This window comes from Bubalus bubalis, chromosome 1, assembly GCF_019923935.1.
Source record: "Bubalus bubalis isolate 160015118507 breed Murrah chromosome 1, NDDB_SH_1, whole genome shotgun sequence".
In the NCBI taxonomy this organism is placed as follows: Eukaryota; Metazoa; Chordata; class Mammalia; order Artiodactyla; family Bovidae; genus Bubalus; species Bubalus bubalis.
This window is the reverse complement of record NC_059157.1, coordinates 25,992,728-26,004,837: the sequence shown is the minus strand read 5'-3', so window position 1 is coordinate 26,004,837 and position 12,110 is coordinate 25,992,728. Positions and strand designations below refer to the sequence as shown.

General features: G+C 39.7%; 1 protein-coding gene across 7 annotated transcripts in view; it reads left to right on the top strand.

Annotated features, from left to right (window-relative positions):
- MTUS1 (microtubule associated scaffold protein 1) overlaps nt 1-12,110 on the top strand; it is a 188,243-nt gene that overhangs the window by 137,862 nt on the left and 38,271 nt on the right. For all 7 annotated transcript variants that reach the window (XM_006080146.4, XM_006080147.4, XM_025279382.3 and 4 more), the window contains one exon: nt 4,335-4,549. In XM_006080146.4, the coding sequence (XP_006080208.4) occupies nt 4,335-4,549 (215 nt within the window). The remainder of the gene's footprint in view (nt 1-4,334; nt 4,550-12,110) is intronic.

Below are 12,110 nucleotides of genomic sequence, written 5' to 3'. Positions count from 1 at the left end.
CTCCTCCTGCCCTCAATCTTTCCCAGCATCAGGATCTTTTCCAGGGTGTACGTCAGTAAAAACTACATAAGTTCATTCACAGTGATTTTAGCAGTGTTCCAAATATAGTATCAAGTCCTAGAGAATTTTCTAAAATTTCAAAAAACAGATATGCCTTGACACAACTTAACAGTTCCAAAATGCAACAAATAGGATTTTCATTAGCACAAGTGCCATATTGTGTGTGTGTTCATTTCTGCTGTACAGCAAAGTGACTGAGTTACATATATATGTATGTTCTTTTTCATAACAAATGCCATTTTGTTACCAAAAGCTAAAGCAACTGAAATATAATAAAGGAAATGTATAGATGCCAACTCACTTGTGGATCTAAGCCGTCTGAATTCAGCAGCAAACTCAGGAGTGGCTTACACTGTTGCATGGCCAGATCTGGGAGAACAAAAAAACAAACTATTAATAAGTGTTGGTTGGGCCTGGGGAAAGGGGATCAAAAGGTACAAACTTGGAGTTTAAAATAAGTATGTCGTGGAGATGTACAGAATGGAGACTAAAATTGAAAACACTGTATTGCTTTTTTACAAGTTGCTAAGAGAGTGTATCTTAAAAATTCTCACCACAAGAAATTTTATGTATGGTGACAGATGTTAACTAGATTTATTGTGGTGATCGTTTTGCAATATATAGAAATATATTGAGATATATTTGGTGAACCATGTTGTACACCTGAAACTAATGTTATATGTCAGTTATATGGGGAAAAATGTCAAATTAGATTTCAGATGGTAAAAAAAATTTTGTCTTGGGAATTTGAAGCCTTTAACAAAATTTAGCAAGGTAAAATACAAAAAATGTTGTAATGACTTCAGAAGCTTAATTCAACTCTTTCAATATTCAACTCTCAACTTTTTCAAAATATTGACAGATGCTGAACACAATGTAAATATATTATTTCAAAATCTATGTCCATTGAGAAACACTAAAGTTAATCTCTTTGAACCAAGAAAAGAAAAGTCAATCTCCCTATGTTTGAAATAGTGTTAGAAATGGAATTAACCATTCAATGAGAAAAACAGATAAATATAAAAGAAAGTATATACATATAACAAGGAATTTAGCCAAACAATGATACTAAGAAAATAATTTCTGTAGAGTTGTAAATTGAAAGTCTTGATAATCCAGTTAAAAATGTTTAGTTTCTCAAGGAGCCAAACATAAATATTAATACTTAGCTGCTGCCCAACTTTGGCATAAGAGATAATTTGAAGAACAAAAATTTTGGTGCTACAAAAAGAGTGCCTATATTTTCATCCTGAGTATAAAAAACAGTGCTTAATAAATTAATTTATATTTCATATTTTCCCTTAGAAGTAACTTATTAGCACATGACTTGTTAATACTAAAAACTAAGTAGGCAAGCAACTTAATGTTTTCTCCAAAAATGTTAATATAAAAGCTTCATTTCTTGATTTTATAAATATAACTTAATGGTTTAAGAACTGATATTGTATTACATAATAAAATTGATTAGCATAGAAATCCTAGAAACAGAATGAAATGTTAAGGATTTAAGAAATGGTAACTTCAGAGCAGTAAATGATAAATGAGTACATATTTCAGTAAGTACTAGGAAGACATAAGCTATGATATCAGTCAGGAAAGTGAACCTGTATCTACATATGTCACAGTGGAAGTTCTGGATGGTCAAGGATTAAAAGAAGTTTTTTGCTCTTCTGTTTGTTTGAATAAAAGTGTATAAAACAGGATATAAAAGGTAGGTATTTACCAGTATATAGGTTTATTGAAAAGAAGTTAGCAGATAATGGGCTTGGGTGAATTAAGTAACATGTTGTTAAGATTTCTGCGTAAATGTTTATATTTAGTTATGTAACAATATTACATCCCCATCCCATCTCCACTTTCTGAATGGGTGGGAACAGAAGCCTAGGTTCTTGTCTTGGAGTCTGCCCTATAGACGCTGCCTACACCCAGCTTAGGCCCTTCACATCCTTGAACTTCGCTTTGCTATGGAGGGCCACTGAGAAGATTTATTAACTCTGTTTTTTTGTTTTTTTTTAATTTTAATTGAAGGCTAATTACAGTATTGTAGTGGTTTTGCCATACATTGACATGAATCCGCCATGGGTGTACATGTGTTCCCCATGCTGAACCCCCTCCCAACTCCCTCCCCATCCCATTCCTCTGGGTCATCCCAGTGCACCAGCCCCAAGCACCCTGTATCATGCATTGAAACTGGACTGGCGATCTGTTTCACATATGATAATATACATGTTTCAATGCTATTCTCTCAAATCGTCCCACCCTTGCCTTCTCCCACAGAGAAAAAAACAAAAACAGTGGGGGAAAAAAAAATCTGGAAAAAAAATCTGAAACAAATACAGCAAAATTTGAACATATATTTCATCTCAATTGTAGATAAAATTGCTTATTTTATGTGTACTTTTCTTATATTTGAAATGTTTTATCTTAAAAAATAAGTAAATAAATATAGAAATAATGACTGTCCAAAAAAAAAAAAAAAAAAATGTCTGGCTGCACTGGGTCTCAGTTGCAGCCTGTGGAATCTTAGATTTGTAAATTGAAGGTTCTGCCCAGGGATGGAACCTGGGTCCCCCGCATTGGGAACCTGGAGTCTTAGCTAGTAGACCACCTGGGAAGTCTAAGTATTTTTAGACACAATATTTTAGTCATTTTAGAAGTGAGAATTATCAAGTGTTAATACAAATACGAGTTGTTTAACCGTGGAACGCTACCATAGAAAAGGAGAGCCCTTTTCCTGTTTGTTTAACTTAAAGAATATTAAATGTATTTTCCCACTGGTTTTTGGGACATGAATACTGAGGTTTCTTTATTTTCCTTCTAGAAATCAGTTTCCTTCCTTCTAAAAAATTAGAGAAAGTAGTTACCATCTATAAAATGGTCTCAGGTTTGTCACCACAGAATGTAGACACTGTAGGGAATGCCTGTGAGAATAAAGAAATATTTATTTTTTTTAGTTTTTTATGACTTTATTTTTTTCAGATTTACATCTGATTATTTAGACTACTCATTTTAAGAAGTTAAGCAGCTTGCTTTCCTCTTTTTCCAATTCTGTTTGATGTTTAAAGTGGCCAAGACATTTGGAATGGTTCCAAGATGGAACAGTTTTTCTGTATAAAATAGATTCCCAGGGCCCTGTGACAGAAAGTGAGCAGTCACTTAGCATCTTAGATGGATTTGGAGTATTAGCATGTGCGTCTTAAAAAAAATTTTTTTTTAAACCATATTGCTGCTTGAAGGGGAAAAAGAAACAACAAAGCTTGTGTTTGATAGAAAACAGAATAGTATAGTCAAGAGCATTATACTCAGGGCTTCCCTGGTGGCTGAGTGGTAAAGAGTCCACCTGGCCAGTGAAGGAGACACGGGTTCGATCCCTGGTCCGGGAAGATCCCACATGCCACGCAGCAACTAAGCCAGCGCGTCACACCTACTGAGCCTGTGCTCTGCCAGTGCTCTGCCACAGAAGAAGCCACCGCATGAGAAGCCTGCGCAGCACAACAAAGACCCAACATAGCCCAAAATAAAAATAGATAAAAGTATTTTATGAAGCATATGAAGCTCTCAATGAATCATTTTGCTGTACACCTGAAACTAACACACATTTTAAATCAACTACAGTTCAAAATAAAGTAAAAAAAAAAATTCTTTTTTCTAAGTATAGTACACTTGGCAGTGAATTTAAAGATCAGGGGTTAAATGTGAGTAGATTTTCACTGTATATGTGGTGATTTATCAGGGATTAGGAAATGACTCATGTACAGTATAAATCTTGGGAACGCACCAGGCCATCAGCAGGGAAAGGAGAGGAAGTTGATAGGAAACGTATAGGAAGAGGGAAAGGCATTAACAGTTCAGTCATGTGTGTGTGTGTGTGTGTGTGTGTGTGTGTGTTCAGCCAGCCTGAATCAGAGCCTCCAGTCAGGGTACTCGTCACAGCAGATTTCTGTACCACTTTACCTGAAAAGTTAGAAACCATGAAGTCAGCATTATTTTTCACACAGTTTCCATGTTTCTGGATTGGTCAATCCATCTGCTTTATACCCCTCATTCTCTGACGCGTATACATCCTTTTAAGTCAGAACTAAAGCCGCCATCTGTGGTTCTAGTTCCAGACATAGAGATATCTGATTAATCCCCATTCTCATCCATATGCTTTTCTTTATAAACATAACTGAAGCGCTCTTCTGTGGCTGCTCTAGTGTTTAGGGAACCCACATGGTGTTGGTTAGGAAAATGAAGGTCATGTGTTTTCCTACCTATATCCGTTCCTTTTGCAGTTGAAAAGGGCAGACAGAAGAGTCCCCGAAGTCTGTGCATCCAGACCCAGACGTCCCCAGATGTGCTGTCCTCTGAAAAAGCACTTGAGTTGGCTCAGTATAAGAGCAAATGTACGAAGCAAAGTGGAATTATCCTGCAGCTCAAGCAGCTTCTTTCCCTGGGCAACACCAAGTTTGAGGCATTAACAGTTGTGGCTCAGCACCTGCTGTCTGAGGTAAGGACACAGACCCTCTGAACAGCTTTCTCACTAAGGCGGGGGCGGGGGCGGGGAGGGTGGACAGGATGTGCAATGCCCATGCTCCTGTCTTGGGAATATCTTTAAGTGAGTGATCAGTAAGATTGGGGCTTCCCAGGTGGCGCTGGTGAAGAACCTGCCTATTTGCAGGAGACATAAAGAGATGGTTTCAATCCCAGAGTCAGGAAGACCCCATGGAAAAGGGCATGGCAACCCACTCCAGTATTCTTGCCTGGAGAATCCCATGGACAGAGGAGCCTGGCGGGCTGCAGTCCACGGGGTCGCAAAGAGTTGGACACGACCGAAGCAACTTAGTATGCAGCCACTTATGCTTTTGCCAACTCACCTGATACCTAGAGTCACTGTAGAGTCTAGATTTCTAGAAATCTGGGCTTGAAACATTTCTGAGCTCTTCTCTTTCTCCTCTGGAGTCTCTTAGCCCCACAACAATGAAAATATAATTGCCTGTTCAACTACTGTACACCTCTAGACTATATTAGCACTGCTGATAAAAAAAATTCATCAGCCGATCTAAGAAAGAAACAACATTGTACTTGAGCCAAACTGAGGATTTTGACCTGGGAAGAGCTTCGCGGAAAGGTCGGAGAACTGTTCCACACCTTGCAAGTCATGTGCGTGTTTTTTGAGACATCCTTGACAGTTCACACAATCCAGGTCTGCAGGAACAAAGTGGCAGGTCACGTGAGCCCTCGGGCTCTCAGGGAATGTTATCTTTGAGGAGTTGTCTTGCTGACGCTAGAATGGTGCTCTTTATAACGGCTGAGCAGGTATTTCTGCTGATGGGGGAGGTCTGGCCGATGCATAACACAGATACGCAATACACAGTGGAGGGAGAGAGAAGGCCAAAGGACCAAGAACATTTTATGTTCAAACTTTTCTTGTCTTGCCATACAATAGGACTTTTGTTTCACAGCATTAACCTTTTTTTCACTTCATGTTTTATCGAACTATGTGTAGCTTTCCATATCACGCAGTGAGCTTAATAGTTTGAAAATGAGAATGATTACGGGTCAAATTTTTGAGATAACTCTCAGGGTTGGTCCAAGAATTCTTCAGAAGTTTCATCCATTCCTAAGATAGTGTGTGGTACAACAAACATGAAACAGATTTTCTTTGCTTACTGACTCTTCCCCTGATACGAGGATGTCAGTTCAGGAACTAGTTAAAATTCATTGAGAAAACCAAGTTTCTATGAACATACGCTACTGGCGTAGCAACAGAAAGTTAATTATTTAAGGGGAAATACTGGGTTGAGAATGTAACTTGAGCTCTCTAGGTATTTTTAAATCACTGTTTTAAAGACAAAGATACATGACATCTCAGGAGGAAACCTGTTCAGTTTGCCTGTTCTTTAGTTCAGTTCAATCCAACAAACTAGCACTTATTCTTAGGCTACTCTGATGTGATCGCCTGTCTGGGGCAGGGGAGGCAGAGGTGAATGAGACTTGTTCTGTGCCTTTGACAAGCTTCCAGGCTAGTAGACAGTTTAGATCAGTATTTAGTGAACATTTTACAGCCTTGTTCAAATCTCTCTCTCTTTTTTAAAATTTTTTTGAGGGACTTTCATGGTGGTCCGGTGGTTAAGACACTGCTTCCAATGCAGGGGGCATGGGTTCGATCCCTTGTCAGGGAACTAAGATCCCACAGTGTAGCCTACACACACACACACACACACACACACACACACACACATATACACACACAAACACACACATATATACATACACACACACACACACATATACACACACACACACACACACATATATATATATTTATAGATATATCTCTCTACATATACTCTATGTGTGTGTGTGTGTGTGTGTATACGTACACATCTTTTTTTGAGATGGAGATGTAGACATTTATCTAGTTTTAAATTACAGTAGCATACAGTATTTTTCTGGGTTTTGGTGTGTGTCTAAATATTTATTTGCACAAATTTACCCCATTAGAGTTGTCCTTCAGGAACATTATGCCACTGATTTGAACAATAAAATGTTACACAAGTAGAATAATGTATATGGACCCACTAAAATGTAATGTGAGTAATTAAGATGGGAAATTGCCTTTGTGGTAAATATGGAGTGATGAGACACTGAGAACATATCTGTGTGTTTAATTTCTAAGTGTCCTTTAAAAAATTTAAAACAATGCTTTCAGGTATTTCATAAATACTCTTTTAAAAAAACAGCTTAGGCTTATATTCTGTATGTCTCTCTATCAGTTGTCTTCCTGTGAGCTCAAAAGAGTAGATATTTTAGTCATTATTATAAGATTTGGGAACAGAGCTAAATTCTTTCTCAAGGCAACTTAGCAAGTCAGTAATAGGCACACACTAGAAGAAAAATCCTATTGTTTCCCTTCTGTGATACCCATGGCATTTAGTTACTATAGTACTTCACATATTTCTTATCATGCTGATAAAACCACTGTGGTATAATCAAGACATATGATAGTTTTCTCTTAGTGGAAGAAGAAACAGTTCTAAGAACTGAATAAGCTGTTCAAAATTTGTATACATTGTAACCAGTGATGGGAGAGCATGAATTCTGATTTCTGGTTCTATGCACTTTTTACTTTACCACTCAATACTTTATGCTATTAGACAAAAAGTTTAAAATGTATAGGTTAAATTCTATTTCATCTAATGGAACTCTGTTATTGTTATTAGAATCTTGACTTAACAGTACCACATGATTTTGAGTTAAAACTCATCTATTTTCAGTACTTTTGTTTTTCTTTATTATGTAAGAAAGGAATTTGAGTGTTGGTTTATATAACCAAGTAAACTAAATTGGAAAGTACATAATTATTAAATGTAGGGAACAATTTGTCTATGTAGAGATAAGCCAATTATTTACTTTACTATATCCAGCCTAACAACCCCACGTTCCACTCTTCTGGCTCCCTTATCTTCCACATGAAAGCAATCAAGTCTGATGAGCTAGTTCTCATCCCGCTGTATCGCTCCCCTTCCTTCATCCTCTCTTTTCCATTTCTACCGATGCCAACCTTGTTCAAGCCCTGGATAAACTATCTGCTAGATTACGATAATAACTTGTTAACCAGTCTTCAGGCTTGCACTCTTTCCCCTATAATCCATCTCAAGCAATGCTAGTAGATTGATTTTTCCAAAGCACTCCTTCAGTGCCTCTCCATCGTCTATATGGCTGATCTGCCCAATATGGTAACCACAAGCTTGAAAACACCATTGAGCATCTGAAGCATGTTATTGTTGTTCAGTCGCTAAATCATGTCTGACTATTTGCAATCCCATGGACTGACTGCACCACGCCAGGCCCCTTTGTCCTCCACTATCTCCTGGAGTTTGCTCAAATTCATGTCCGTTGAGTCAGTGATGCTATCTAACTATCTCATCCTCTGCTGCCCCCTTCTCCTTTTGCCCTCAATCTTTTCCCAGCATCAGGGTCTTTTCCAAAGAGTCAGCTCTTTGCATCAGGTGGCCAAAGTATGGAGCTTCAGCTTCAGCGTCAGTCCTTCCAATGAATACTCAGGGGTGATTTCTTTTAGGATTGACTGGTTTGGTCTTGTTTGATTTGAAGTGTAGCCTGGCTGAATTGAGATATCCAGTCAGTGTAAAATACACCTGGGTTTTGAAGACCATATGAAATATCTCACTAATAATTTTTCTATTGACTGTATGTTGAATTGATAATTTGGATATACTGAGTTAAATAAAATATATTGTCAAATTAGTTTAACTTTTAAACTTAAAAAATGTGGCTACTAGGAAATTAAAACTACCTCCATGGCTCACATACTTCTTTTGAATGACTCCAGTATGTAACAGGGAATATAAAATTCTCTCGATAATTTGGCAGAAGCTGCCCATTTCAGTCCTCCCCTCACTGCCTGTGTGCTCCAGCTGTATAATCAGGAAGGTAGAGGAGAAACAGGAAGGGTTTAACATGTGTTGAGTATTTACTAAGAACCAGACATTCTCACTTATTAATAAGATCCTCTCCAAAAACACGAGTTGGAGATTATAAATAAGAAAATTGAGCCATAGAACTGTTAAGTAACTTGACTATCATCAGATAGCTGATAAGAGGAGGACCAGGACTTGAACCAAAGACTAGGTCACTGTGAACTCAAAATCCCCTACGGGGACTTCCCTGGTGGTCCTGTGGCTAAGACTGAGCTACCGATGCAGGGGGACTGGTATACTGAAGCTGAAGTTCCAATACTTTGGCCACCTGATGCAAATGGTCAGGGAACTAGATCCTGTGTGCCTCAACTAAGACCCAGCACAGCCAAACAAATAAGTAGTTTTTTTTTAAAAAAAAAAGAGAGAGAGAGAGAAAGCCTTGTTCAAATCCTCTACAAACTTCCTCCCTTTTTCATCCTTTGTTTAATATCTTTACTGGGTTACCACCCTTCTCCCTAGTACCTATGTGTTCAGATCTTTCTTGTAGTAGCAGCCCATTGCTACCTGGATTTACTTTACATGGATTTGTTATACAAATTGCAAAGTTAAAAATGCAAATTCAATGATGAGGCCGTCCTGCTTTCTGCACCCTGGTGAGCAAAGGCACAGGAGTGCCTGTGAGGTGGACGACAGGAGTCTCCCTTCACCGGTGTCCTCGGTCCCTCTGTGCCCCATGTGGCATGCCCCTGCCGCGCTCCATGTGGTGCCAGCATTCGAAGATACTTTCCTCCCACATGACTTGGCCCCTAAACGCAAGCCAAACATTCTGTCAGTTGCTCAGCTGCAGAAGGACTAGGTCCAGTACCAGAGGAAACATTTCACTGGATCGGGCACCCTGAGAGATGCTTTCATCCACAGCAGGGCGGACTCTGAGCTTCATGGCTCCCTGTGCTGTCTGTGAATTTCATCTTACCTCCAATTTTTTAAGGTCCTAATGCCTTGTGACTCCATTGAATTTCTTAAAATTCAGCTCAAAGACGCTCTTTTATGAAGACTTTCCTGGTCCTTCTAGTTCTGTTTTTTTTGTTGTTGTTGTTATTTGTTTTTTAATTAAAAATTTTTTTCAATTGAACTATAATTGCTTTACAATGTTGTGTTAGTTTCTGCTCTACACTGTGAATCAGCCATATGTATACATACATGCCCTTCGTCTTGAGCCTGCCCCCCACCCCACCCCTCATCCCACCCCTCTAGGTCATCACAGAACACCATAGCTCTGTTTTATCTACTCTCTGGATTCTAAGAGCACGTACATTTCCCTGGCACACTCTACTTATTGTTGTTGTTGTTCAGTCGCAAAGTCATGTCTTGACTCTTTGCGACCTCATGGACTGCAGCACACCAGGCCTCCCTCTCCCTCACTATCGCCTGGAGTTCACCCAAGTTCGTGACCGTTGACTCAGTGATACAGTCCAACCATCTCAGCCTCTGCCGCCCTCTTCCTTTACCTTCAATCATTCCCAGTGTGAGTCTTTTCCAATGAGTCGGCTGTTTGTATCACCATTTTGCAGCTGTTTTTACTTTTTAAGATAGGAAGCTCACTGAGAGCAGGATCTGGGTCTGCTGCTTTCTTAGGAAACCACCCCGCTGCCATGGCAGTGCCTCATACATAATAGACACAGTGGTGCTAGTGGTTAAGAACCCGCCTGCCAATGCAGGAGACACAAGTTTGATCCCTGGGTCAGGAAGATCCCCTGGAGGAGGAAATAGCAACCCACTTCACTGTTTCTGCCTGGAGAGTCCCATGGACAGAGGAACCTGGCAGGCTACAGTCCATAGGGTCACACAGAGTGGAACACAGCTGAAGGGGCTTAGCAGGCAGGCATGTGTATCTGAATGAACAAATAGGGCAATGAAGAGGGTGGAATCCCAGATGTAAGGTGAACTTATAAAGTCTTTACACAAATGTTCTTTGCTCTTTTCTAGCTCTTTATAATCAATCAGCAAATATTTACTGATTGCCTAATGTGTACAGGGCACTGTTAAAAATATAGTTGGGAAGGAAAGATACAACAAAGGGGGAAGTTAAGCATTTTTTTCCCAAAATTTTTATTTAACCCTTTGGTTCTCTTATACCTATTATAGAAGTGATTGTTATATAGATAGATAGAGATCTGCATATACATATTTATCTTGTCATTGCTAAGTTTTTCTAAATAGTTTCGGAGCATTAAATTATATGTAAAAGTGGTTGGAATCCTAGAACTATCACTTATCCATCTGTTGCAAGTCTATTTAATGACTATGACTTTACCACTTTGGTAGTGGACATCATTCATTAGATATCATCATCATTTCCCCTGGAGGAGGGCATGGCAACCCCCTCCAGTATTCTTGCCTGGAAAACCCCATGGACACGGAGCCTGGTGGGCCTCAGTCCATGTAGTCGCAGAGTCAGACACAACTTAGCAACTAAACAACTACAACAATCATTCATCCCAGAGTAGAAGTTCCAATGCTTGTCTCATAAACCTGGTAACCAATACCACACTTTCTGTTTCTCAAAGGACACACTGTTGTTAGTTTTAGTTTGTTCTGATTCTTGGTTTATCCTTGCATAGCTATTAAGCGTTCTGTGCATACTGGCCAAGTGAAAGACAGTGTTGATGGCACTAATCCCAATTTCTCCATAAAAGTTTCCAGGTACACCCCCCCCTCCCCCCCCCCGCCTGCCCCCAGACATCTAACCAGTATGCAGAGTGCCTCCGATATTTTTGAAAGTGGAATCTAACCCAAAGTGGCACCTAAACAAAGATGAATTTTGAATGACACTAGCGCTCTAAAAGTAAAAATGTCTGAGACCCAGAAAAGTGGACACAATTCATTGTGTAGTAGTGGGGATGGAGGAGGTCACAGAGAGCCTACATCTGAGCCATCAGACCTGGCTCTTTGCTGCAAAATCCCTTGTGCTGTTGACTGCTCCCAAGCTAGCACATTGAGGCTCACCAATGGGACGACAGCCAGAGACTAAGTGCCTGTGTCCTGGGGAATCCTAATTAAATTATGGTGAGTTCATTCCCCATCCCCGCTTGGAGCACTTCATATCTGTAATGCATGAGCATAAAAGAATTTTTTTCCAACCAGATTCCCACCTCCCTCTCCACCCTCCCACCACATTGTGTGAAATTCTGCATATTACAATACAAAGACAATTAAATAATCTTGTTATCTGGACCATAAAGGTCTAAGACAGAAACACTGATATATGAGCAGCTAAACAAAAAGAAACAGGCAGTCAATATCTAAGTGACAAAATGCATTTTGTCATCTACAAAGGGTAAACGTCTTAAAGGGCAAACTCCCAGGAGAGTCAGACAGAAACGAACACTGAACATATGCTTATCATGATACGGGCACTGTGGTCGGCGTCTCACGTAGGATCAAAAGCCCTTTGTTTTTCCATTATCCAGTACCGTGGTCCCTCGTATGAGGTCATCTGCCTTGAATTATGGAGAAGGCAATGGCACCCCACTCCAGTACTCTTGCCTGGAAAATCCCATGGATGGAGGAGCCTGGTAGGCTGCAGTCCATGGGGTCGCTAAGAGTCGGGCAGGACTGAGCGACTTC